Raw genomic sequence first — 27,372 nt, 5'->3', positions numbered from 1 at the left:
TAGCCAACAAATGTGAATGTAGGAGCATATTATAAGATTACCGTTTTAAACTATTCAGCTGGAAACATTAAAAAGTCAGAGACATGTCAACTGAGCTAAAGTAGGCCAAAATAGCTAACCAGCTAGAGCTGTTAATGCTTTCACTCCAGCAAAGAAAAAAAAAGAACTTAAAAAGCCTGCTTATGTCTAACTCAATCTGGGATCAAGGACCCGTTGTTGCAAAAGTACCAAAGGGGGTAGGGGCTTGAAAAACTATCAGTTGTACACAAGGCAGTAATTACATATTTGTACGTATTCTTATACAACCAATAAGATGCTAAAGAAAATGCTGACTTCAAGACAATGGAACCGGAAGTGGCAACATGCTAACTCACATCCAGGTTTTAGGACTTATTCAGACTGTCACAAAGCCCATGTTCTTGAACATGTCTCAAAGAAAATGTTTTCAATCTGTTTCTCAGAATGGTTACACTTAAACAATAGCCTTTTTTTATTCTCACATCAAATTTGTTTTATATGTACCGGTACTACTTTTATTTTTGTAAAGACAAAAAATTAAAGTAGTTTTGAGACAGAAGTAGTTTAAACTTTGCCTTCTCCATCCCTGCAAACCTGACCAATTGCAGCATGAAGTGGGAATGATTGTCCGATTTTCTGTTATGGATAGTTAACATTTTTACTTGGCAGCTCCTTTGAACTCCAAAGTTGATGAAAAGGGGTTTAAAATGCTGTACGACATTATGACCAGCCTTTTGAAGCATTTTAAGTTCATTAACCTTACTGAAAGTGAGAATTAAAAACACACTTGTGCATTTTTACAGAATCTCGTGTTGTATGTTCAGGTTAGGAGCATCTTGTAGAAAGCTGTTGTCCAAATGCATCACCCATGATACTTAAAGCAGAGAACAACCCTAGCTCTGCCAAATCTCCATGGGGATAAATGGATAGAAGATGGCACAGAAATGACAGTCAAATCATTTTAATGGGCTGGTGGCTACAGCCTCTCAGCACCACTCTTGGCTCCATCCCTCTCCAGAATGTTGTCAATTTGACGATTGAAAGGATCAGCTTTTATAGATCCGGGCTACATAGCGGTGGTTCAGCCGGGACACTTGTATGGCAGCAGGGATGCACGCAGTCTAGTGGGCTTGTTCCGTCTCGAGTAAGAGCATCAGTGTGTTAATGCAGTGGCACTAATGTGCTAGAAGGCCTAAAGGAGCATTAAGGCAGGGATGACTGAGTGTTAAGCCTGAATAAAGCAGCACAGCCTTTGTAAGCTGAGCTCTATCTGCAGCGATTGGACTTCCCGTTGGTCTGCTCTTAGATAAACTTTTAAAACACGCAATAAAATAAACATATAGTAGGTCTCATTTACATATAGTGGCATAAAAAGCACGTGTGAAACATGTATGCGTGGCTGAAAATCATTTTTTATTACACCGCAGATCATCCAAACACATTTATACTCTAAATCTTTAGTATGGTATTCTATAAAAAGTATTTTAGCTAATCTGTGCTGTGCTTTTTCAACCAGCCAATCAGATTCCTCTCTGAGATGATAAGGACTGATAACCTTTGCTGCACTGACTGACGCGTTCCCTTGCCTGTAGATAATGATCAGAAATCCCACCGAGCCACTTAGTGTAATCTGATTACTGCTGAGGAATGAATTCCTTTATTACTTTAAGAATCCCTGTGGTAGCGGTGTAGTACATTTTCTATCGAAAAATGTTTTTGAATCATCCCAGGACCATCTCTGTTGGATCATTTCAAATGTTCTGAACACAGACACTGGTATGGGTCAGGCTATAATCTAGACCAATCCGTCACAAATACATCAGTCCTCAAGAAGCCAATTATCCTAGAGAGAAATATCTCACTTTGAAGTCAATACAGGTGAGAGAAAGCTAACAGAGGGCACTATAATGTGAAAAACAGTGAAGCTCTTAAGAGCTCACCCTGGTTAAAATGCCTCAATAATAAAGAGTCTGACAAATAAAGGGGAAGTAGGGGGTGGTACAGGTTTTGAATCAAATGTGAACGGTTTCTAACAATGGTGTGAACAATACTTATAGTCGGGTGAACAATGTGTTGTTATCTAATGACATGCACTTTGGTGTAATGTGGAGGCATGTGCAATATGATAGAGATTCCTTCAAAGTGGAGCCTTGACTTCGGTTGGTAGAAGCCCTTCTGATTTATGACTGCTGACCCACTGCACTGGTCTGTATATTAACCTACAGTTTACTGCATCATTGTCTGTTTGGATGCATTCGTACTGTGGATCAGCTGATTATCTCTTGACCTTTCTAAACCAGTCCATCAATCATTTTGGGGTAGAAACAACATTCCAGCATGGATTTTTATTTTACCTGCATATACAAAAACACACAGACACGAGCAGACAGAGTCCTCCAAGCTGAGACACAGACTGACAGACAGTCTGGGTGAGTGACAGTGGAACTTTCCAACTGGGAGAGGAAGGGGGGGGCGGCCAAGCATGACATGAAAGTCCCAACTGTCATCCCGAGGAGAGGATGAAGACACATGCTGTACTGTACTGTGTGGAAGGGAGAGCTTGTCTTTTTCTGATAGACACTTGCTCTCTTTCTGTTCAAAACTAAAATGATACTGAGTGATGTTTCATGTAATAACAAAACCATATTTGCTAAAGTATTTCAGTTTTTAGAAAATTAGCTAAAATGTTTGCTCAGAACAGTGGAAAAACAAGTCCTAAAACCCAGAAATTACTTAGCATTCTACCACATCCAGTTTATTTGTCTTGAAGTCAACGTTTTTTTTAAATTTATTTTTGGGTAAAAGGCCTGAAATAGGGTATTTGGTTCAAACAAACCTGAACAAATGTTCAGCTTGTTCTCTAGGACATGAAATATCAGTTATTACCCCACTCAAGAATGTAAGTAGCCAAGTGACTAAATGAGACGACTAAATTTCATCATGCCAAACATTAGCCGCCTTTAGCTTAGCCGTGGTGATGTGCAGCCATGTGACCTTGATGTAGCCTAGCGTTGGCTTTTACTTGTCGAGATTGCATTTACGCTTACAAAAATTACAATGTGGTGTCTATATGTGGAGATGATCCTTCTCGGCCAGACGCAAGTATAATAAATGTGTGTTTGCCACACAGCTTATTTTCTGCAATATTCCAAAATCCAATGGTAAAATCTAGGGATGCACGATAATTATCGGTCCGATATTAGGAATTATGACGTCATCCCGATAAACCCGATACCAGTATTAATAGCCCCGATAATATACAATATATTTTTTGGGTAAAAAAAAAGAAAAAAATACTGCGGTGTGGGTGGATTGGGATGAGGGGCGCTTGTTTTTCACTCGGCTCCTCCCGTTTTGCCTGTACTGTGGTATTAGTGGTTTAGGAAGAGGGGAGTTTTTCACAAATCCAGCGCTCCCTAACTCATGCCTGGCTGTGACGTAAATGGTGTGCGGCCGTGAAGCCAGGACAGTAAACAAACATGTCGTCGGTGGTATGGGCGTTGGAGCTATGTGCAACTCAAGGCATATGTTCGAACCGGAGCTGCCTGGACGCTGCAATCATGTTGCGCACTATCCGTGCTGAGTGTGCTGACTTTTCGTACAATGTCCCACTGTCTGGCTTCCTGCATAAAGTCAAGTGCTCGGCGCAGTTGTGGCGAAATGTCGCTCCTCTGTTTTCATTTAAACAGCTCCGTATTTCCGTTAGCGCAGCTAGTTAGCACCAGATGCTAACAACAACAATGCACGTAAGGTCTCTCTCTCGCTCGCTCGGGCCACACATACACACACCCTCCCGGTCCTCCAGATGGCCAGTCGGTGCCTGCCGGTGAGCGTGGAAGTGTGGTCTGCCACAAGCGGGCGACAGGAGCGGGGCTGTCAGCATCAGCTTGTAGATGGTATTTTAAACTCGATGCGCTCGGAAACTACGGGGCGGCCGAGGAAAAAAAATACACATGCGTTAATCGCGTTAAAATAATTAGTGGCGTACATTTGTTTTTATTATCGGTTATCGGTATCGGTCTTGAGAAGCAGTAAGTTATCGGTATCGGTTTCAAAAAACCAATATCGTGCATCCCTAGTAAAATCCCATTAGATTTAGTCGAGGGAGCCCTCGCGATGCTATCTTTCAGGTCGGCATACAAATACGTTGTCCCTGCACCAGTCTATAGAGGTCAATATAGGCAATATCATTTTCACTGAATAATTTTTAGGTATGCAGATAAGGGAAATCTATAATTGTACATTTTGCCGATAATGAAGCCAAATTGCTTTCAGGGACTAGAGCGCACCATGTACACACTCCAGTAGAGAGAGCGTGATAACAACATGCATTACACGTTTTTGGGATGTTCTATACTAGAAAAAATAAATGAACATTAGGAGAATTAGAAATGTTTTTCATTGTGTAGACAGATTTGGTGAGGTCATGGCTATGCATTAATAAATCCCCCATCTTCACTCACTATGTGTCATAGCGTTTCTTGCCCTTATCCTGCAGAACATACGCTGATGCTTTTTGTGAAAATGCTCTCAAGCAACAAATAAAAAAATAAGCAAGAAACATCTGAATTTCCTGATGTGATTCCTGCAAGCTTGTACAATAAATATTAGAGGAAAAAGAATAAAAAGTCTGTAGTGGGATAGCTCAGGGAGTACAAAGTTTAAAGCTTGAAGGCTTTGTGGACTTGAACCTTGTCTGAATGGACTCATCCATGACTCATGACTCAATTTAATATATCTACTTTCTACTTCTGGGAATAAGCAACAAAAATGATTAAAGCATCTCAAGGCTGAATGGTTCCACCGGCCAGAAAATAAACCCTCGCTGCGCTGATTCAGTGTTATGCTTCTTTAAAAAGGTTAACCTGCAGGTCACTGAGAGGAAGGCTGCCAAAATCTACAGAACATGCCGGAGAAGAGTGGAGAAACATTGAGTGAGGAGCAGGACGATGAGGGGAAATAAAGAAGCGCAGTGCTGCTCTCTGCTGGTCCAGTAGTGTGATTCAGTGAGGCTGTAATGGGGATGATAGACTGCTTTTATAAAAAGGGACTAAATGCTTTTCTCTCTATTATTACAGATACAAACTCATTATCTAGTCTTATTGTAACAAATAGAGGAACATTATGGTCCACACAGTTTATAAATCACAACACATGGACACTGAGGAAACATTATCGGAGGAAATAAATACTGAAACAGCTAGAGTGTTTGAGGGAATAAAATAACTTAGTCTACAATCTGGGACATGGTTTATTATGTCTGTAAGATTCAGGGGCTTTTCTAGAAAAATATAGTATGAGGGCAATACTGTGGCGCTGATCTTATAAGATATATATATGTCTATGCCGTTTGATGGTCTATTTGACACGATATGACTATACAGCTTTTGACTAACAGAGATATTGTTTTCTCGCATCCCTTTACATTTTTACGGGGGGAAATGTGTATTTTGTTAAGAGGACGCCCCTGTTACCTGGTTTAGACAAAACCCTCAGAATGTTTTCAATAGGAAGGAGATGAATGATACTATAGCAGCATTAGTGAGCCTGTGGGCCACAGGATTCAGCATCTTGGATGGATGCATAGAGATAGTGATAGTTCCACCTGCTGCTTAATACAGAAAAGTGGATAAAGCCAGACTATGTTTACCCTGGACAGTAGGGGTGCAACAACTAATCAACTTAATCGATTAAAATCAATGACCAAATTAGTTGCCAACGAATTCAGTCGTCGATTCGTTGGTGACGTCATCACGTGTGTTTTACGCGCCGTTAAACTCCAACGTTATTGGTATTTTTATCGGTGCTGGAGACATTTAAAAAAGATATGTCATATGTATTATTGCTACATAAACATTATATCGTAGTCTTAGTGTCACCAACTAGTTTATAATATGCAAAAAGACAAAAAAATGCATCTATGGTGTATTTTCGATCTTTCCAATCGAGACGAGATCTCTCTCTCCCCCGTATGTGTGGGAGGGGGAGGGGCAGTTTACACACACGCGGCTACTACATACAGCAACACACACACACGGCTGCTACATGCAGCAACACACACACACGGCTGCTACATGCATGCAACACACGGCGGGGATGGCGGAGAGAAGCGCTCCAAGGTGGGGTTAAATGTTACCCGTCTCGATGTGGACAATACTCGTTGCCAATAGTGCAATAAGAGTTTAGCATGTAAGGGCGGTAACACGAGCAATTTGTCAAAACATTTAGAAAAAGTGCTCCACATCCAGATGGAGGAATGCACCGGGTTCGACTGTCTTGCTCTGTAGCCCCCCCATCCACGAGTAACTTTTCCACGTCAGCAACACAATTAACAAAATTATACAAACATGGGTTAATGATTAGAGGTAACTGAGTTATTTATTTTGTTAAAGTTTCAGCTATTCTGTTTACAATTATGTTATCACATTATTTTTAATACGATTTGTTAAAACATTGTTGTTTCTTTTTATGTGAAATATTATTTATTTAATTTAAATAAAAAGCTATATTAACGTCTCCGTCGTCTTGGCCATGTGTCGCACTGAAACACAACGCAAAGACTTCAGCCGACGGCCAAGTTGCACGTACTAACTGCGCATGCGTGAGTGGCAATAACTCTCCTTACCAGCAGGCGGCGGTAGTGTGTATTCACGATTCAAAAGAGGCAACCGGAAGACAGACTGCGTGATAACCGAGAGAACAAGAACAGACTGCGTGATATAAACAAACAACAAATAGCGCGTGTGTTCCATTTTCACTCTACAGCGAGAAGCTCATGGGGCTTTCCCGAACCTGTGTCTAGAGCTGGAGTTAAATGAAATCTCAGATTTGCCTTCTTAATAGTTTGAGTCCCTCACTTCCGTTTCGCTTCTCATGCACTGATTTGCTAAGCTGAACAGCCAATCAGAGCCAAAGGCCGTCGGCCTCCTGATTCAACATGTCGGCGGAAGGTGTCGGCACGGCCGAAAAGACACAACGGTGCAGTACACACCAATCTGAGGCCCTGGCCACACGAGGACAAAAACGGTCGTTTGCGTTACTGTTTAGTGTCATATAGACCGTTCGGCCACACGAGGACGACCGAATACGGCACTAAACGACTGCGGAAACGATAACGGGTCCCAAGGTGGATAGAACGGCATACGCAACGCTCTGGGGGGTCCAACGGCCCCGTGTGTACACCCTATACGATCATTTTCTGATAATGATAAGGCAATAGCCCCGCCTCTCCCCACCTCTGCTGCTCACCCCCACGTCAAAGTAAACTGCACACTGAATTCAGATTATTTATCTTTCTCTCGATATGGACATAAACGCGAGTGAAGTCTAATCTGACAGGACGGAGATACGCAGCTCTGCTCACCTGCAGCTCCTCCCGCTGTGATGCAGCAAAACACACACTTCAAGTCAGATCATCACCCTTATCTATTTTAATTACCTCTCAAACTACCTAAACTAGTTATAAATATGTTTATTTTTACTGTCGGCCGGGTCACTCATTACTGGATCAGCTGCTGCATGAGACAGACCGAAGAGAGGGAGGAAAAAGAGAGGCTCCGTGTATTTTATTATTATATTATATAGAGTCGTTATTCATATGTTTTAAAGCTCAATAAATAACAAAGAAGCCCTTTGACCGGCACTTTTATAATTTTGTCCGGAAGATTTAAACTTTAATACACGTTGACTGGCGAAAAACTCTGCCCGGTTCCCTCGGCCCCCACCGCGGAGAATAAACAGAAGGGCAACCATGTCAACCATGCTTCTTCGCTGCTTTTGTGGAGGAAGTTACAGCGCCACGTACAGGCTCCTGCATACGTACTGCAGCTTCTCCAGCGGTTGGAGCTAAACGGAGCTGTCTCGTGTGGACAGACTCTATCCGGTGAATATTGCGTGTGGACGGAAGCTTTTTTGCGATTGCGTTTGCGTTAATCCTATGCGTTTAGCCGTTTTCGTCCTCGTGTGGCCGGGGCCTGAGTAGGGCGACACGACGCTCATCGACGGCCCGACATCTATCGACGCCGAAAATCGGCTTGGTGTGTAAGGAGCTTAACACCTTGCCAACACATCAGCCCTTCCTTTAGATTATTATAATCAGCTTTTGTTGAAACCTTTAGTGTTGTTTTGACTATTTGATCAGTATTTGACACATGGTTTGAGTCAAATACAGCAACTCAAACTCTCTATACAGGATGTGTTTGGGGTCGCATGTGATTTTACGGCCTTGCTTTCTCACTATCTCCTCAAATATCTCCTGAAGAGAGGATGGTGGAAGCATGCCAATTATTTTTCCAGCCCTTTTTATCAAACTCTGGAGTTGTGATTTAGATTTAACTGACAAGTTACCAAACCATGTTGTGATGCCATAATGAATAATAGACTCAATTTCTGCCCTGTAGAACATTAACGTGATACATTTATCCACTCCATGAACCCTGAGCCGACGCAGAAAATGCAGGCGCTGGCTTATCTTTGGAAGTAAAAAATAAACTATCCTGAGACGTATCTTGTCCGAGTCAAGCTTATTTGCTATCTGTGAGCCGAATTTTGGATTACTGGAACTACATTTGTCAAAAAAACTATGCTCTGGAGAAGCCAAGCTATGAAGGAGGGATTCCAGTGACGGCATGCATGAAAGGTGAAGATAAATGCCCCGGCCACACGAGGACGAAAACGGCTAAACGCATAGGATTAACGCAAACGCAAAAAAGCTTCCGTCCACACGCAATAGTCATCCGGATAGTGTCTGTCCACACGAGACCGCTCCATTTAGCTCCAACCGCTGGAGAAGCTGCAGTACATATGTAGGAGCCTGTACGTGGCGCTGTAACTTCCTCCACAAAAGCAGCGAAGAAGCATGGTTGTCATGGTTGCCCTTCTGTTTATTCTCCGCGGTGGGGGCCGAGGGAACCGGGCAGAGTTTTTTCGCCAGTCAACGTGTATTAAAGTTTAAATCTTCCGGACAAAATTATAAAAGTGCCGGTCAAGGTCTTCTTTGTTATTTATTGAGCTTTAAAACAAATGAATAACGACTCTATATAATATAATAATAAAATACACGGAGCCTCTCTTTTTCCTCCCTCTCTTGGACAGCGCCAGTGTCTGTTTCATGCAGCAGCTGATCCAGTAATGAGTGACCCGGCCGACAGTAAAAATAAACATATTTATATTTTATATTTAACTAGTTTAGGTAATTTGAGAGGTGTCTCCGTCCTGTCAGATTAGACTTCACTCGCGTTTATGTCCATATCGAGAGAAAGACAAATAATCTGAATTCAGTGTGCAGTTTACTTTGACGTGGGGGTGAGCAGCAGAGGTGGGGAGAGGCGGGGCTATTGCCTCATCATTATCAGAAAATGATCGTATAGGGCGTACACACGGAGCCGTTGGACCCCCCAGAGCGTTGCGTATGCCGTTCTATCCACCTTGGGACCCGTTATCGTTTCCGCAGTCGTTTAGTGCCGTATTCGGTCGTCCTCGTGTGGCCGAACGGTCTATATGACACTAAACAGTAACGCAAACGACCGTTTTCGTCCTCGTGTGGCCGGGGCAAAAGACTGCTCTTCCACACACGGAGATCGGCGCATTAAGTGGGACATCCGAGGAACAAAAGACGGTGAAGTGGCCTGTTGTTATGTTAATGTTTGAAGACGGATGGGAGATCGCTAAGACAGAAGAGGGAGTCTGAATGGATCAGCTGATTCCAACTACCAGCTGATTACCTTTTGCTTTTGGTTTGTAAAAGACATTTAAATAAGTTGTTCTTTAAGAAAGACAGTGCAACAAAGACATTTTCTATAAAAACGAAGAGTTTATTGTTGGACACCTTTAGTTGAGTTTAAGCACTGTAGTAAGTTTAATTTGAAAGAGCCATGGAAGAACTAACCGAAAGGAGCCACAAGAGGGAGCTAAAGCCCACAGAAAAGGCCAAAGAGGAGAGGCTCCACAGGCTAAATGGATTAAGGAGAGCGAAGCTGGGCCAGCTCACCAAGAAGGTTAATGAGCTGAAACGTCTTAAAGAAAATGATAGCAATGTGGATAAAGTGGAAGAAGAAATCCTGAATGACTGCTAAATTATATGGAGAGTTTAATGACATTAACAAGGAGTTTGTAACTCTCTTACCTGAAGATGAGGCATCTGAAGACCAGCAACACTGGTTTAATCCCAAGTCAGCAAACATTGAACAGTTTGTACGCATAACTGAAAAATTGATTAAAGGAGTATGCGAAGGCACAAAAGAGGACCATGAAGAGGAAGCCTGCTCGTCTGAAGTAGATGATATCAGGCCTGAAGACAGCGCCTCCAGAGCCAGTCACCACACAGTGGCTTCTTCTACTGTCTCTTCTGCTCGCAGAAGGGCGGAAGCTGAAAAGGCAGTACTGCTAGCTCGAGCAGCATCTTTAAAGAAGAAGCAGGCTCTTGAGGTAGAAGAAGCCTCTCTAATACAGCAGCAAGCAAAGCTCAAAACTCAAAGAGAACAATTAGAGATGGATGCAGCTGTAGCTGAATGTGATGCAAAGTTAAAGGTGCTTGAAGGGTATGAAGACCAGCAGGATGGTATGAACAGCTACCTCAATCGCAGCCAACGTCATGTCAAGTCAGAGACATCTGGCAACGGATCCAGAACTAAATATGGTGAGAAACTTGCCTCAGCACACCTGCTAAAAGGAACTGTCAAGCCACGCCCAACAGAGTCAAGCATGTGGATGGACACGCAGGATAGAGCTTCTGATGCAGCACATAGACCGGGCCCCAGGGAAAGTCACTGTAGAGGAGAGGAGAGGGACAGCTACGATGTGATGCAGCGTCAAAATCAGATTACTGAGATGCTAGTAAAGCAGCATAACCTGTCTTATCTTCCTAAACGAGACTTGCCGGTGTTCAAGGGAGACCCGCTCACCTACAAGTCCTTTATAAGAGTCTTCAACCATGTAATCGACAGCAAGGCAGAGAGCAGCAGCGATAAATTGTACTACTTGGAACAGTTCACCGGAGGGGAACCTCAAGAGCTCGTCCGCAGTTGTGAGCATATGGCAGCACAGAGAGGCTACAAAGACAACACACTCTCACTCCATAATCGTCCAGGAGCGACGTTTGGTCAGTGTCCGTGGTGTGCAGTTGTGACGCTCCTAGGCTCCTTCAGCTTCATAAAGGGACGCAAATAGCTTTCAACTGATTGCAACGTATTTCCATCTGCGGCGGGATTTGACGCTCATGGAAGCACGGCATTCGTTTGTGTCGGCTGCCCTTAAAAAGGCAATGTGAGCGTCCATTCCGATTGGATAACGGAGAATTGTACACCCGGAAGTAAGTATTCCCCTTACTGTCGATTGATTTTACAGTGATATCTGCACTACTCATCGACTAAAAAAACACCAGATTATCCTTGTTAATTACACAATATTGATTGGGTTAAATTGTGGGCAATGCTTTTGTATTTTTCCCCTTCGATTCGGAGAAACAAATATTTTTTTCGGAGTAAAGGATGGCATAAAACACTACACTACCCAGAATCCCCAGCTATCATTTAGGACTACACCATGTGCTCTGTTTGACAAACCCCGTGATTAGTTCTCAAGCTCTGTGATTGGTTGACCTCCAACTGCATTCCATATGAAAAAAAACGTTTCGTAAAAGATAAAATCATACTTTATTCAGCAGTGCTTGCTTTACTCTTTGAAAGTCATCACATGAATGCATTGTAATAAATGGCTCGGCTGCAATAAAGATACACATCTGTCATAGTTCTTTATTTTTATTTATCTACAGAGATCGGGCTCAGAATAGACTGGAAACTATTCTGAATTCTTGAATTTCACAATAAAGTTAGTAGTAATATTTTGTTTTGATATTATTGTTTTGTATTAACTACTAGACCGCTGGGTCATGTTAAGACCATCTTTTCTGTGTTGCTGTGGGTTTTTTCCATCGCTTTTGTGTTACAAATATCAAAACAATAACTAAATATATCCGTCGTAAACTAAACCAGAAACAGCAGTATATTTTATTTTGTTAACACTGTAAACTTGACAGCTTTTTAACCCAAACCACCTACTGGTTAAAGCACGTTATTACACGTTTAGAGTAATGCAATGCAGGTAGATTGTTTTGCTTTTTAATGACTGTTTAAAATGCCTTTTTCTTAATGTATTTTATTATTATTAACTACTTGTTACTTGTTGCTAGGGACGCTGCTATCGATATTATTTCTGTTATGTTGTGTAACTGTTTAATGGTGTTATCTTTATTGCTACCCCCTTCCCTGTCAATGTATAGTGTTGGTCCAGAGCGCAAACGAATTAGTTTAACAAAATCCGCATCTAAAATTGTGGCATAGATAGCCTACGTTATTTTCCCCTGTGCAATTCTCCATTTACTCAACAATAACACATTATTATCCTTGTGTTTATTTATTTGTTTGATTAATAAACACAAGTTGGAGTCCGTCAGGACCGAGGGTCGGAGCAGCTCATTTGCTTTACAGAATATTACACCGGGAAGTAAGTATTCTCTCCGCTTGACAAACCCCGTGATAGTCCTCAAGCTCTGTGATTGGAGAGTGTGCTCCGAGGGTTACGCCGAGCGTCGAACAGCACTTGAAATGGGATGGAACCACGGCAGACTGTCCAAAACTGGATTTGAACGGGTCCACCCCATCCCCAGAACTACACATGCTGGCTATTGTGTTTCGCAACATGTTCTCTATCTATGGCACGTCTCTACTGGGAGTTGTAGTTTTAAAAGACGTTTTCGTATTTCCCATAATAAGAAGTTGTCAGTATTAAACTGTGTACATCCCTGGAGGTTTAGGGGATAGCATTAATATATATATATATATACCCACATGCTAGCTAAGGTCAGAAGAGCTTTATTTAACAGCTGGTCTTATGTTTGTGACCCCTCCTGTTGTTAATTGATAACATTACATTACATTAATTGATAAGCCTGAAACATGCACTTGTCAAGGTTCAGAGGCAAATTTTGCAAATCAGCTTAAGATAAGATATACTTTATTGATCCCAAGTTGGAAACATTTGCATTACATCAGCATGTATAGCAGTTGTAAATATGCAGTGGTGTTTATTTACATCATTTAGTATAATCACACAAATTCTGTTTTTTTATATTTAACAATTCTGTGTTCTTTATTTATTGATTGTTCAATACCTGACAAGGCCGGAGATGAAATATCTACATACATCTTATAAGAGTATAATACATATGTATAATATCAGTTAAAATAAGTGCTTCAACATAGTTAACATTGCTGGAGGTATGCACAAATATTGATAGATGACTTGCGACCCAAGTTTTTCATTCAATGCATAACTACACCGTTTGTGAATATGATATGTCAATAAACCTTAGAAAATCTTGAAATCTTGAAAGGGATGTGCAAAATAGTCATTATATACAGTCTTTAATTAGTAGAGAATAACGAGTAATGAATATACTTTATAGGGATCCTATTAATATCTAATAATAAAAATAATGAAATTCAATAACATGCTTTAACCACTAGGTGTCCCTTTATATCAGCTGTGCACCTTTATGGTGTAAATACAGCCTATCTACCAATTGGATCAAATATAAAAGTCAGCCGAATTAGTGTTGATACTGCAAGGAGACGTATTGTGTGAAAAGAAATGTAAGATGTTGTTTAATTGCTTATATATTCATTTTCAGTGTTGGCTGCAGTTCCTCATGTTTGTCTAGAAGTCTTCTCATCAGGGCTCTATAAATAGAGAACTACGGCAGATATGTAATATTTAATGCAGCTGAACCGTGTATTACAATGCCGTTATGTGATGACTTTCAAAGAGAAAAGCAAGCACACTCGGAATAAAGTATTATTTTATTTTTTTTAAATGTTTTCGGTCTGTTTCCGGTATTTGTTAATGACGATGTGCTGTGAGATGTGAGACTGGAATTGCACAGGGGAAAATAACGTATCTTTAGATGCGGATTTTATTAAACTAATACGTTTGCGCAGTGGACCAACACTATACATTGACGGGGAAGGGGGTAGCAATAAAGATAACACCATTAAACAGTTACACAACATAACAGAAATATTATCGATAGCAGCGTCCCTAGCAACCACCTTGGTAACAATGAGAACGTTCTATGGACGCAATTTCCTGAAGTAATCTTCGTAATAACTAGCAAACTAAAGATCATGAACATCCACTGCACACATAATCTGAAATACTAACTCGTATTTCTCGCATCAAATGACATCAAAACGCATTTTAATGGCCAAACTAACTTTAAAATAGGCATTTTCCACCGAGAATAAAACGAAGTTCGGCCATGTTTTTTTTTTTCTGCAGGGAGAAATTTGAAGATCACGTGACATAGACGCCAGCCATTGGAATGAATGGAATGCAGTTGGAGGTCAACCAATCACAGAGCTTGAGAACTAATCACGGGGCTTGTCAAACAGAGCACATGGTGTAGTCCTAAACCAGGGGTGGGGAACCTCCGGCCCCCGGGCCGTATACGGCCCGCGAGACAATTCGATACGGCCCTCGAGGTAACTCACGCAAAAAAGATTTTTTTTTTTTTAAATCTAGACCGCAAAATAATTAAACAAGCGAGTGCCTGTTTTTCAAGGCCAAGGTCAGGGTCCTTGAACACAACACGAGCCTAACGTGTCATCACGTGGTATATGTCTCGTCCGACAGGGGTTTAGAGCTGCCGGAGAGCACCAGGACGTCGCTCTGGCCGGGACTTCACAAATGTCAGTACCCATAAGGAGCCGTACACATGCCGCAGTTTTTGCGTGGCTGTGTCTTTAGTTGTAAGCCCAGTGGCGATCTGTTCATCTGTCATACTGATCATACAGTCAATAACTTTGTTGTTATTAGCATCTGGTTAGCTAGCTATGCTAACGAATATAAGGCGCTTTTTCTAAAACCAGTGAGGTAAAGGCACATCTTTATATGATCATTATAGTTATAAAAAAATAAGAGAATAATGTAAACCGGTGTAAAATAGGCTACTATATGACAGTAAAAAAAAGTTGTTATTAATAAACAATACAGTTTGAAAGGGGAGTGATTTGTAAAATATCCATAAAGAAAATCTGCTTACTGTTCTGTTTCATATGGGTGTTGAGAGATGTATCCATAAATCTCTTAACTCTTAAAGTGCACCAGATTGATGCTTTTAACTTAGGTCCCCCCCCCACACTTAAATCATATTCACATGGATAGGAAACTAAATTGCACACATCTTGTGTCCATATATTTCTGTTTTGGTGGTCATGCCACAACCGTGCACGTGCATGCATGCGCGAGTCATGGTAAAATATCTGGATTAAGAGGTTGCTTTTTCTTTGCACAGCATGAAAGAAAGGCGAAATGAATGGGCTGTGATTTTAGTATTTTTAAGCAGAGGTCAATAATTTGTACGGCCCTCGGAGGATGTTGAAAACATTTAAATGGCCCTTGAGAGGAAAAAGGTTCCCCACCGCTGTCCTAAACGATAGCTGGGGATTCTGGGTAGTATATTCTGCCATCCTTTACTCCGAAAAAATAGTTGTTTCTCAGAATCGAAGGGGAAAAATACAAAAGCATTGCACACAATTTAAACCAATCAATGTTGTGTAATTAACAAGGATAATCTGGTGTTTTTTAGTCGATGAGTAGTGCAGATATCACTGTAAAAACAATCGACAGTAGGGGAATACTTACTTCAGGGTGTACAATTCTCCGTTAACCAATAGGAATAGACGCTCCCATTGCCTTTAAGGGCAGCCGACACAAACGAATGCCGTGCTTCCATGAGCGCCAGGGCTCTACTCCAGAAACATTATGGTGATGAATTTAAGATTGCTACCGCATATGGATAAAGCTCTAAAGTGGCCATAGATCAGATCTGAAGATGGAAAAGCTCTGAATGCCTATGCCCTTTTCCTGATTACGTGCCGTAATGCCATGGAGGACATAGAGTGTATGGACGAAATGAACAATCCAACTAACATGAGAGTCGTCGCCTCAAAGATCCCATACAAAGTGAAAGAAAGATGGAGGAGTGCTGCTTTCGAGGTTCAAGAGAAAAAGGGACTAAGAGCAAGGTTTACAGACCTAGTGACCTATATATACAGACAGTCACAAATGGCTAACGACCCCCTTTTTGGAAGCATGCATGATACCAGGACAACTACGGAGGGAAAAGTAAAAGCTTCGGCCACAGACTCTAAAGCTTTGAAGTCAGGCTGGCAAAGGGGAAGCAGTTTTGCCACAGCTGTCGCTCCAATGAGTGAAGAGAAAACACCGCCCTCAAACTTAAAGTACAGCTCCTCAGCTACAAATCCTATCAATGCCTTTCAAAAACCCCGTTTGTTCTGCCATAGAGACCACACACTCGATTCCTGCAGAAGCATCAAAGAGCAACAACCGAAAGACAGGATTGAGTTTCTGAAAGCTAAAGGCCTCTGTTTTGGATGTCTTACACAGGGATACCTTAGCAGAAACTGCAATAAAAGGATGACCTGTCAAGTCTGCTCCCTAAGACACCCAGGAATTCTGCATGTTGAGAAGGACAGTGCTACATTTAGAAAGCCAGATGAGAACATCTCAAATGGTCTTGTGTCACTGACGCAGGAAACATGTGGATACACCGGGGCCGGAGAATGTGTACTTGCTATAGTACCGGTAAAAGTCAAGTCCGATAAAAGTGAGAAGGTTGTGGAGACGTATGCCTTCATGGATCCAGGAAGTACGGCGACTTTCTGCACTGAATCACTGAAGACACAGCTGAACGTTCGAGGCAAGAAAACTATGATCCTACTCAGAACTATGGGTCAGGAGAAGCCAGCCCAAAGTTGTATCTTGTCGGACCTGGAAGTGTGTGGACTTGAAGAAAGGAAGTACATTGAACTCCCTAAGGTTTTTACATGTAAAGATATACCGGTCAAGAAAGAAAATATCCCCCTGCAGGAAGACCTAAAGAAGTGGCCATATCTGAAGGAGGTGAAAATCCCAAAGATAAAAAGAGAAGTCACCATGCTTATAGGAACCAACACCCCTAAAGCTTGGAGCCATGGCAAGTGATAAACAGCATCGGAGATGGGCCCTATGCAGTTAAGACCGCCCTTGGATGGGTAGTGAATGGGCCGAAAAGGACAGATGTTGGCAGCAAGGCAGCAGATGGAGTTGTGAGCCACATTACAGCCACCACATCTCCATAGCTAACATAGAGGAACTGTTGATCAAGCATATAACACAGACTTCTCAGAACTCAGCTGTGAAGACAAAGAAGAAATTATTCTGGTACGGGCCCTTCGGTTCGGTACACGTGTGTCCCGAACGAATATAACGTTAAACGTAAAAAATTGAGAACGTGAACAACTTTTTGGAAGTAATCTCAGGTGCTGCGTCGCAGCATTCAGAGTAATTTGCTCACATTGGGTTCAACGCGTCATAGAGCGAGCAAGTCATTTCATTGGACGAGAGGCATATTATGAGAGCTGGTCACAGGGATGCGTTCAAATGTAGTCAGTAATTTGAGGAACTGTCGAAATAGCGAACGCAGATAAAGTTGAGCTCGAAAATCCTCCAGCATCATTGAAGTCTCCGGTTTGGGAACATTTTGGTTTTGCAGTTACGTACAAGGATGACGGACAAAGACAGGGACCAAAGCTGTTTGTCGGCATTGTTGGTTACGCGGCTGGCAATACATCAAACTTTCACACTCATTTGAAAAGGCATCACCTGAATATGAATATCACCGGTACCAAAAGAAAAAAGACTGAAGTGCAAACCCAACTCCCGCTAGCATTTAAGCCTCCACCACTCGCAAAAAGTTCAGACCGAGCCAATGCTATTACAAACGCCAAATATCCTTATGTTGCCATGTTAGCAAAGCGCTACCTGGCTGTATCTGCTACCTATGTCCCTAGCGAGAGGGTGTTCTCCACAGCAGGAGACATTGTTAGTGCCAGCAGATCTGCCCTTTCGGCAAGCAATGTGGACAAGTTCATTTTTCTTTAAAAAAACATGAAAATACAATGACAAGCAAGTCCTAATGTCAAACTGGCTGCTTAGGTACTAGTACAGTACAGTTCAAATACAGATTATTTCGAAATGCTGCACCTTAATGTTTATTTTATTTTGTATTTATTTGAGTGAATATTCACAGTTTAATAATAATTAAAAACCCAAAACTAATATTTTATGTTTTGTGAGTACTAGTAGCCTACAGTAAAGTTCAAATACAGATTATTTCAGTTCATCGAAATGCTTCACCTTAATGTTTATTTTATTATATTTTATATTTATTTGAGTGAATACATTATTCACAGTTTAATAATAATTAAAAAATATATATATAGATTTTATGTTTTGTGATAATTTTTTCTGCTGTACCGAAAACGTACCGAACCGAACCGTGACCTAAAAACCGAGGTACGTACCGAACCGAAATGTTTGTGAACCGTTACACCCCTACAGAGCAGCGTGCCGCAAGTCTCCAAAGAAAGCTCAGAAAAAACCCGGACCTGTACAAAGATTACAAGGACTTCATGACGGGTATAATTGCAAAAGGCTACGCTGTCAAAATCCCCATAGAACAGTTAAGCCGAGAAGATGGATGCGTGTGGTACATACCTCATCACGGTCTACCACCCAAAGAAAAACAAGATAAGAGTAGTGTTCGACTGCACCTCCACATATCAAGGAACCTCACTTAATGATCAGCTGCTACAAGGACCTGACCTCACAAACTCCCTTGTTGGTGTCCTTTTGAGGTTCAGAGAAGAGCCTATTGCTTTGATGGCCGACATTGAGGCGATGTTCTACCAGGTCAAAGTCCCTGACCAAGATGCTGATCTTCTGCATTTCCTAAGGTGGCAGGATGGTGATCTGAACAAACCGATGGAAGACTACCGAATGACAGTGCATCTGTTCGGCGCTACCTCGTCTCCCAGCTGTGCATCATATGCACTAAGAAGAACAGCACAGGATGGAGGAAGCAAAACAACACCCGAGGTGGTGGAAACGGTTCTCAGAAACTTTTATGTGGATGACTGTTTAAAGTCTGTGGATTCAGAAGATCATGCTGTTGCTTTGGCCAGGGACCTCAGACATCTGTGCGCCAGTGGAGGTTTCAGGCTTACAAAGTGGGTCAGCAACAGTAGGGCCGTCTTGTCGTCCATCCCTAAAGAAGACAGAACAACAGAAGTCAAAGATCTTGACCTGAACCATAAGCAGCTTCCTATGGAAAGAGCCCTTGGTACTCAGTGGTGCACTGAATCAGACACCTTCAGGTTCAAAGTGCAACCACAGGACAAACCAGCTACAAGACGAGGAATCCTGTCCATCGTTAGCTCCATCTACGACCCCCTCAGGTTCCTGGCCCCATTGGTACTGCCAGCGAAGCTCCTTCTGAGAGACCTTTGCAGGGAAAAGAGAGGTTGGGATGAGAAGATAGACAGTGGGCAGGCCCAGAAATGAATGAAGTGGTTGGCCGACCTTGAGCAGCTGTCAAAGTTGTATGTGCAGAGATGCGTCAAACCGGCAGAGGTTGAACCCATGAAGATGGCACAGCTCCACCACTTTTCCGATGCCAGCATGGATGCATATGGAACAGCTACCTACATCGTGCAGACAAACAACCAAGGCAAAAGAAAGGTTTCCTTGCTGATCGGAAAGTCCAAAGTCGCTCCACTGAAACACATCACCATTCCGAGAATGGAGTTGACAGCAGCAGTCGTCGCCGTCAAGGTCGACAAGATGCTAAGAAGAGAGCTTCAGGTTAAGCTGGAGCAATCCATCTTCTGGACAGACAGTACTACTGTACTGAAATATATTGAGAACGAAACGTCTCGCTTCAAAACTGTTGTCGCAAACAGGATCTCAATCATTCGTGAGGCTACTACACCAAGCCAATGGAGATATGTGAACACCTCTGTGAACCCTGCGGATCAAGCTTCAAGAGGTCTGAAAGTTGAGAGTTTTATCCAAAGTGAGAACTGGATACACGGCCCACGTTTCCTGTGGAGAAATGAAAGGGAGTGGCCAGAAAGACCAGATCTGTCAAGCCATGTTCTGGAAGATGACGATGAGTTAAAGAAGGCACCTGCAGTCTGTCTTACAATAATAGACGAAGGAGTTGCCACAGTGAACAAGCTCATTGATCATTATTCAAAATTGTGTAAGCTGAACAGAGCAGTGGGATGGTTTCTTCGGATTAAAGATCTGCTGCTGCAACTCAGTGGAAAAAGGAAAGTGTTCCAAGCCGCCTGTATTAAGTCAGAAGACAACCCTGCAAATCAAGAAACCTTTCTTAAATCAGCAGATGAAGAAATACAGAGCCACACTAAACAAGAATCTGCTCACCGTGGAACATTTGGAGTTTGCTGAAAAATCGCTTGTTCGCTTCAGCCAAAGGCAGGCATATCTGGAGGAGATCAAAGCTTTGGAGAAAGGACAGACACATGTCAAGATGAGTAGTCCACTCAGCAGATTCGATCCTGTTCTGGAAGACGGCGTACTTAGATTAGGTGGACGGTTAAACAACTCTGCTATGCCAGAAGAGGCTAAGCGCCCTCTCATCCTCTCTAAAAATCAACGTGTCGCTACTCTTCTTTTGCAACACATCCACAGAGAAGTTGGACATGGAGGCAGGAATCATACACTCTCAAAGTTAAGGCAGAAGTACTGGATTCCAAAGGCTAATGCAGCAGTAAGAAGGATCATAACTGATTGTACAGTGTGCAGGAGACTACATGCCAAGGCTGGACAGCAGAAAATGGCCGACCTGCCCAAAGATCGTGTATTGCCAGATGAACCCCCCTTTACCAACGTCGGAGTAGACTACTTCGGACCCTTTGAAATTAAGCGGGGATGCAGCCTGGTGAAACGGTACGGCGTGATCTTCACTTGCCTGGCAATCAGAGCAGTGCATATCGAGGTGGCCTACTCCCTTGATACCGATTCTTGCATCAATGCTTTGCGCGGCTTTATCAGCAGAAGAGGACAGGTGGCGATGATACGATCTGATAACGGCACCAATTTTGTTGGAGCAGAAAGAGAGCTACGTGAAGCCATTGAAGAGCTGAATCGGTCCAAAATACACAATGCAATGTTACAAAAAGGTGTCAAGTGGATCTTCAATCCCCCAGGTGCTTCCCACCACGGAGGAGTGTGGGAAAGACAAATACGCACTGTTAGGAAAATTCTTAATTCAGTGCTCAAACAGCAAGCCATGGATGATGAGGGCCTTCAGACCGTGCTATGTGAGGTGGAGTCCATTATCAATGATCGCCCCATCACAAAGATTTCTGATGACCCCAATGACCTTGAGGCACTCACACCAAACCACTTGTTGTTATTCAAGTCTAAATCAAGCGTGCCCCCAGGGGTGTTCAGGAAGGAGGATGTGTATTCACGACGCAGATGAAAACAATCACAATATCTGGCTGACCTGTTCTGGTCAAGATGGACACGGGAAAACCTACCTCTCCTACAAGAGCGCCAAGAGTGGACCACACCAAGGAGAAACTTCCAGCCAGGAGACATCATCTTAATTGTGGATGACTCAGCCCCTCGTAATTCGTGGGTGATGGGAAGAGTCCTTAAGACCATGTCAGACGCCAAAGGCGCTGTACGCAGCGTCAGCGTGAAGACCAAGACCAGTGTCTTAGTGAGACCGATCACGAAGCTCTGTCTGCTTCTCGAAGCAGTGTGATGCCCCCCCCCCCCCCCCCCCAAGGACACAAAAACGGACCTCCAGTAAAAAAAAAGAATATAAGTTCGTAAAGTTGCTTGATTATGTTTAGATGATATGGTCCTATTTAAGTTTAATTTTAGTAATTGGTATGCTCCCCGCCTAGCCAATTAGGGGCTGGAAATGTTGGAGCCATATGTTAAAATGTATAGTCTGATATTTTGAATATTATAATCCTTTGTTGTTAGTGCTATTATATCATTTATTGGAACCAGCCGTGTGAAATTAACGGCATAGACGACCGCAGCTGTTCGTGATTACGAGACGTTATAGCCGACGGCAGCTGCTGGTGGTGATGGGGGTGTGAGAAGGAGAAAGAAGCACCGAGCAACATAGTTTTTTGAACTGAGAGAATATGTGTTTGTATTTGATACCCTTTTATGGAAGTAAAAAACAAACTATCCTGAGACGTATCTTGTCCGAGTCAAGCTTATTTGCTATCTGTGAGCCGCATTTTGGATTACTGGAACTACAAACAGGTTTGCTCAATGTAGTATTATTATTAGTTCAAAACACAACATTTCAAAAAACAGAACGAAACATAACAAAACACACACATGGTGTTAAGTATTTTGTAACATTTTGTAATTTTAAAATGTGCCTTGGGAAGGAAGTTTCATTTTTCACCATTTTCAATTTTGAAGCGTTTTGGAAATGTTTGCGTTTCTTTTTAGACCTGGCGAACAATGCAAATGAGTCATCTTCTTTCTTTTTCCACAAGCTATCCTCACACAAAGTATCAATTACAGTAGCTTATTAGTTGGTTTTCCTTCAAAATATTTTCAAACCTCATATAAGTGTAAGGGCCTTGTAAGCACACTTTATATATAACATATTAAGTTAAAAAACATTTCAACATTTGGAAATATTGATATAATATAGATATTGATAGAATACACTAGTTTAGTATATTCTTAAAAACTGTACTTAGTACGGTGTTTCACTAAATGCTGCTACCTGTATGCGTCTTAAAAACGGTGGTTGCCAACAATTGACTAAATGAGACTACGTCATGACGATAAACATTAGCCGCTTTTAGTTTGTTTATAGCCTACTGTTAGCCTCTTACTTACTGTATTGTGTTTTCATTTACTATTCGACTAATATAAACGTGATTTTAATATGTGGCGATTATCCTGCTGAACAAAACGAGTGAGTTTGATCAAAGCACGTTTGCAGCAGATGTTATTTTCTGCAATTCTCTGAAATCTAACAGAAAAAAATCTCATTGCTTTTTTTCAAGGAAACCCTTGGGATGCTAACTTCTGGGTCGGCCAACAAAAATACATCATCACTCATCTCATGTGCCAGAGCATCTGCACGACTGCTCTTATATAGTGTTATACTGGTGTTACCTTTCTCAATAATAAAACATCTGCAATGTCCCTGTAATTTATGATAAAGTTGGATTCATCATTCAGCACACCTGGGTAAGAAAACACTGGGATGGTCTCTCTAGAGAAATCTCCAGATGTGCCATATGATCTTAACTAGCAGTAATGTTTAATAATGTTGCAGCATGAAGCCCTTTGAGCCTTCCAGCCTCTATCACAGCCTCTCACAGATGCACGTCTCTTCCCTCGACAGTGCCATGCTAACTCGTCCTTCACGCCTCTAAAGTGTGTCCCTACAGGTGTGTATCAAGCTGCTCGCTCCACATTAGCGTGTGAAGGCCGGTGGCAGTGTTCCTGTGTGTGTGACAGCAGAGCGGACCAAGGACGAGCCGACATTGTTAGTGCCAGCAGATCTGCCCTTTCGGCAAGCAATGTGGACAAGTTAACTTTTCTTTAAAAAAAACATGAAAATACAATGACAAGCAAGCAAGTCATTATGTCAAACTGGCTGCTTAGGTACTAGTACAGTACAGTTCAAATACAGATTATTTCAGTTCATCGAAAAGCTGCACCTTCACACACACACACACACACACACACACACACACACACACACACACACACACACACACACACACACACACACAACACACACACACACACACACACACACACACACACACACACACACACACACACACACACACACACACACACACACACACACACACACACACACACACACACACACACACACACACACACACACACACACACACACACACACACACACACACACACACACACACACCAAAGAAAAGTAACAGAAGGAAAGAGTTTAAAATATGGTTGATTTGCAATACCTGATACCTGCACTAAATATAAGTCTGAAACGATTATTGAACTATATTCTTCAAAAAGGCTGTGTGATTTATGTGAAATTGTCTTAACCTTCCACTTTGTGCCTGCTGGTAGCTACATATGCCAGGCCTGTAAGTGGCGCTGTAGTCTGCCACAAAAGCAGCGAAGAAGACTTCACTTGCATGGTTGCCATGGTTGCCCTTCTGTTTATCCCCCGCTGTGGCTCTTTTTCTCCCTCCCCGAGGCAAGCGTTTGCGCCTCCTGCTTTAAAACAAATGAATAATGACTCTATATAATCATATGTAAGGGATAATGTGCAGCGACGCAGTCATTATGGGGAAAAGAACACAGACAGGCTGATCAGGAGTCCGACGCGAAGCTGCACATTATCCCGCTTATTACATGGCCACATTCTCAACAAAGTAACGATATGACTCCCAATATTAATTGAAATGCTTTTATGGATTTAGAAAATGATTTTATTGATTTAAAAAAATAGTTGTATATTGATTTAAATTGACATACATCCGCTAAGAAAAGCAGTCCGTTGTTACTGCTTGAACTAACGTAGCAACTGCAGGAACTGCTTCGATAGCGTTTTTGAGGAGCTTTTTGATTACAGATTTGAAAACATCGTTGCTTGCTTTAAAAGTAGCACAATTCATTATGTCAAACCTTGGAAAGTATCTAGATATCCCTGCCCTAATGCCAAAGGAACTGGCAACTGAATATGTGTCGCCGTATGATGTCTATGTCTGGACCGCTGCGTAAAAAGGAGGGTTTCTGCCCCGTTACTTCTCTTCTTACTTCTATAAGAATAAAACACGGAGGACGGAGATCTCTTTTGCTCCCCCTCTTCTGACAGCCCAGCAGCTGATCTCAAAGCAGATCCCCTCTCCTGCAGGGGGGCGTGATCAGCTGCAGCTCACAGAATCAGCCCCCTGCAAAAACAGCGCTGGAAAGAGCAAATAGAGCTAAATGAGGCATGGCTAAAATGCAGGATCTGTTTGGTATTTTGAAAAAATATATATATTTATATACTTTATAGGTATAGCCCTACAATATATTGTTCAAATATAGCATGATATGTCCCCTTTAAGTAACAGTTACGATCCTGTGGCAATTTGCAAGATCAATTGTGGAAAATGTATTTACTATAATATGTTATTTTTAAGTTGATGCCGCTGATATTTGGGAATTCTCAAATTATGGCTTGCAAATTCTAAAATGGAAATTGATATGTAATGTATTAGAAGTATGCTGAATTGAACGTGGTTCCTTAAGATTAAAGCACACTCTTTGAGGAATATGTATGTTGTGAATATGTGCGTTAGAATCAGAAACTATCAGATTTTGTGTATGGGGTTTTGGGGTGCATATGCCAAGGAGGGAATGTCAGATGCAGAAAGGTGTTGTTCTGCAGCTGCAACATACCTACAGCATCTCATGTTGGCTTCTGCTTCTCAAAGAGAGATTCAACGAGAAAACGACACCTTTAATGTAATGTTGCCAACGCAACACACGCACGTTTTCCGGTCATAAATAAAACAGTCAAGGACATGACATCGATAGCGTCAGCAACACATTCGTCAAGTTAGCCGCAGCCCTACAAACACAAAAACGGAAGTAGAGGCCATCTGATTTCAAAATAAGAATGAATTGTTTAGTCAACATTTTTGAAAACCACATAAATGCAAACATGGTGAGAAATAAAAAGATAAACAAAGTATGCTTACTGGTCAATCCAAATCCCAACATTTCTTAGCATATATTATGTAAATAATAATAACTTGACAAACAACAAAAAGGACAAATAAGGTGTTAACCTTCCATCTGAATTGTATGACATAATTATGCAGATAACATCCTGTAATAGCTCATGTATTAAAGTACTGATTGCCCTAAGAATATTATTTGTTCTCCTAACTATCAGATCAAATCAAACAGCAATGGGTATTTTATTTTGAAATTCTTAAACGGAAGTTGTTGGTTGTTAAGATTGCTTCATGGATTGCTTGCACAAATGTCGCTTAATAGTATGCATTTTGATTCCCTAACTGAACGGCAATGTATTTGTTTGCATTGTACAACATACATATATTGAAAATAAAAATAAAATAAACATCTTTAATCGAAATGACACATTCTGGGTATTAAACAATAGGCTAAGAGGAAAGCATAGCTCCTCATAAGTGACTCCCATCTGGAAAGCGTTATGATATTGCTAGCTTGAGCCGTTAGCTGCCACATAATTTCACCTGTTCACACATCTAACATGGAGGTTAACAGAAAACACTGTCTTCCTTACCTTTCGCCTCACAGTCAGCACAGTGCTTGTTTGCTTCCTCCCTAAGCAGCTGAGACAGAATGACCTGATGCTGCTCGTTCAGTTTCTGGGCTTTTTCTCTCTCTGAGCGGGTCGTCATTTCGCCAAAGTTTGGGAGTGAGTCCCTCTTGTTTAGAGCCTGTAAAAACACCTTGGAGTCCTCAGCCTGTGTTAACACGAACGCGGCACATCCCCTGTTAGCTGCTCTGCACCGCTTGCTAGCTTGCAACCTGCTCACAAGGTAATATCATGGATGTAAGGCAGCATCATCCCTGCTGCCTTCACGGACGTCGGAATTCTTCCACACCAGCTCGTGATTCAGAAACAGAATCAGCTTTCACTATGTTTGAACACATTCATATGTTTCCAGGAGCTCTGAATGTATACTACATGCCTGTCAGGGACACACATGCAGAAGACCTTTAGATAAAACAAGGACAGCAAGATAAAAAAGACAACCAGACTAGCCATTATGTGCAGGAATTGTTACAAATATATGGCCAATTTATAAAACACTGAGCTGCATTGTAAGGGCCGGGGTACATGTATTTAAAAAAAAAAATGCATTATAAGATAATATGTTAAGATTTATATATTATTGATTTGCAATATATGTAAAAGAAAGTATTCAGAATGTATGTATATAGCCTACCTTAATTGTACGTTTTACAGTGGTAACTTAAACTCAATATATTATAAGTCTCAGATATATACAAAACAGGTCTCTGAAGTGTTTGGCTGAAATGCTGAACAGATCATTGCAGCATCCCGTAATCCCCTCTGTTTCAGCCCTGTTCCAAAAGGGCTGATTCTGTGCCTGTAGCTTTACGTGCTAATGAGCTGCTGCTGGCCACGCCCCTCTGAGAAGTGATTGGTTTAAAAATACACAATGATGCTCGAGGAGATTCAAGTGTTACGTTGGTTGGTTATTGGTTAATGTTTGCACAACCCATAAAACGTTGTGACATCACAAAGTGGCAAAATCTGATGAGCTCATTTTCAGACAGGTTTTATAGATGAATCATGACAAAAAGAGATATAATCAAATCTTTCTTATCAATCAATCAAACGTTATTTATATAACCCAATATCACAAA

General features: G+C 41.8%; 1 protein-coding gene across 3 annotated transcripts in view; it reads right to left on the bottom strand.

Moving 5' to 3' along the window:
• The window catches only part of LOC117551287 (stromal membrane-associated protein 1-like), a 165,328-nt gene extending 138,709 nt beyond the window's left edge, over positions 1 to 26,619 (bottom strand). Inside the window, exon 1 of one of the 3 annotated variants that reach the window (XM_034224111.1) lies at positions 26,258 to 26,619. In XM_034224111.1, the coding sequence (XP_034080002.1) occupies positions 26,258 to 26,375 (118 nt within the window). In that variant the 5' untranslated portion in view covers positions 26,376 to 26,619. The remainder of the gene's footprint in view (positions 1 to 26,257) is intronic. The other 2 variants (XM_034224101.1, XM_034224120.1) reach the window with 2 other exon arrangements.
• Positions 26,620 to 27,372: the final 753 nt, after the last annotated feature.

Source organism: Gymnodraco acuticeps, unplaced genomic scaffold (assembly GCF_902827175.1).
Source record: "Gymnodraco acuticeps unplaced genomic scaffold, fGymAcu1.1, whole genome shotgun sequence".
Taxonomy (NCBI): Eukaryota; Metazoa; Chordata; class Actinopteri; order Perciformes; family Bathydraconidae; genus Gymnodraco; species Gymnodraco acuticeps.
The sequence above is the reverse complement of the archived record's forward strand: the minus strand, read 5'-3'. Positions and strand labels throughout refer to the sequence as shown.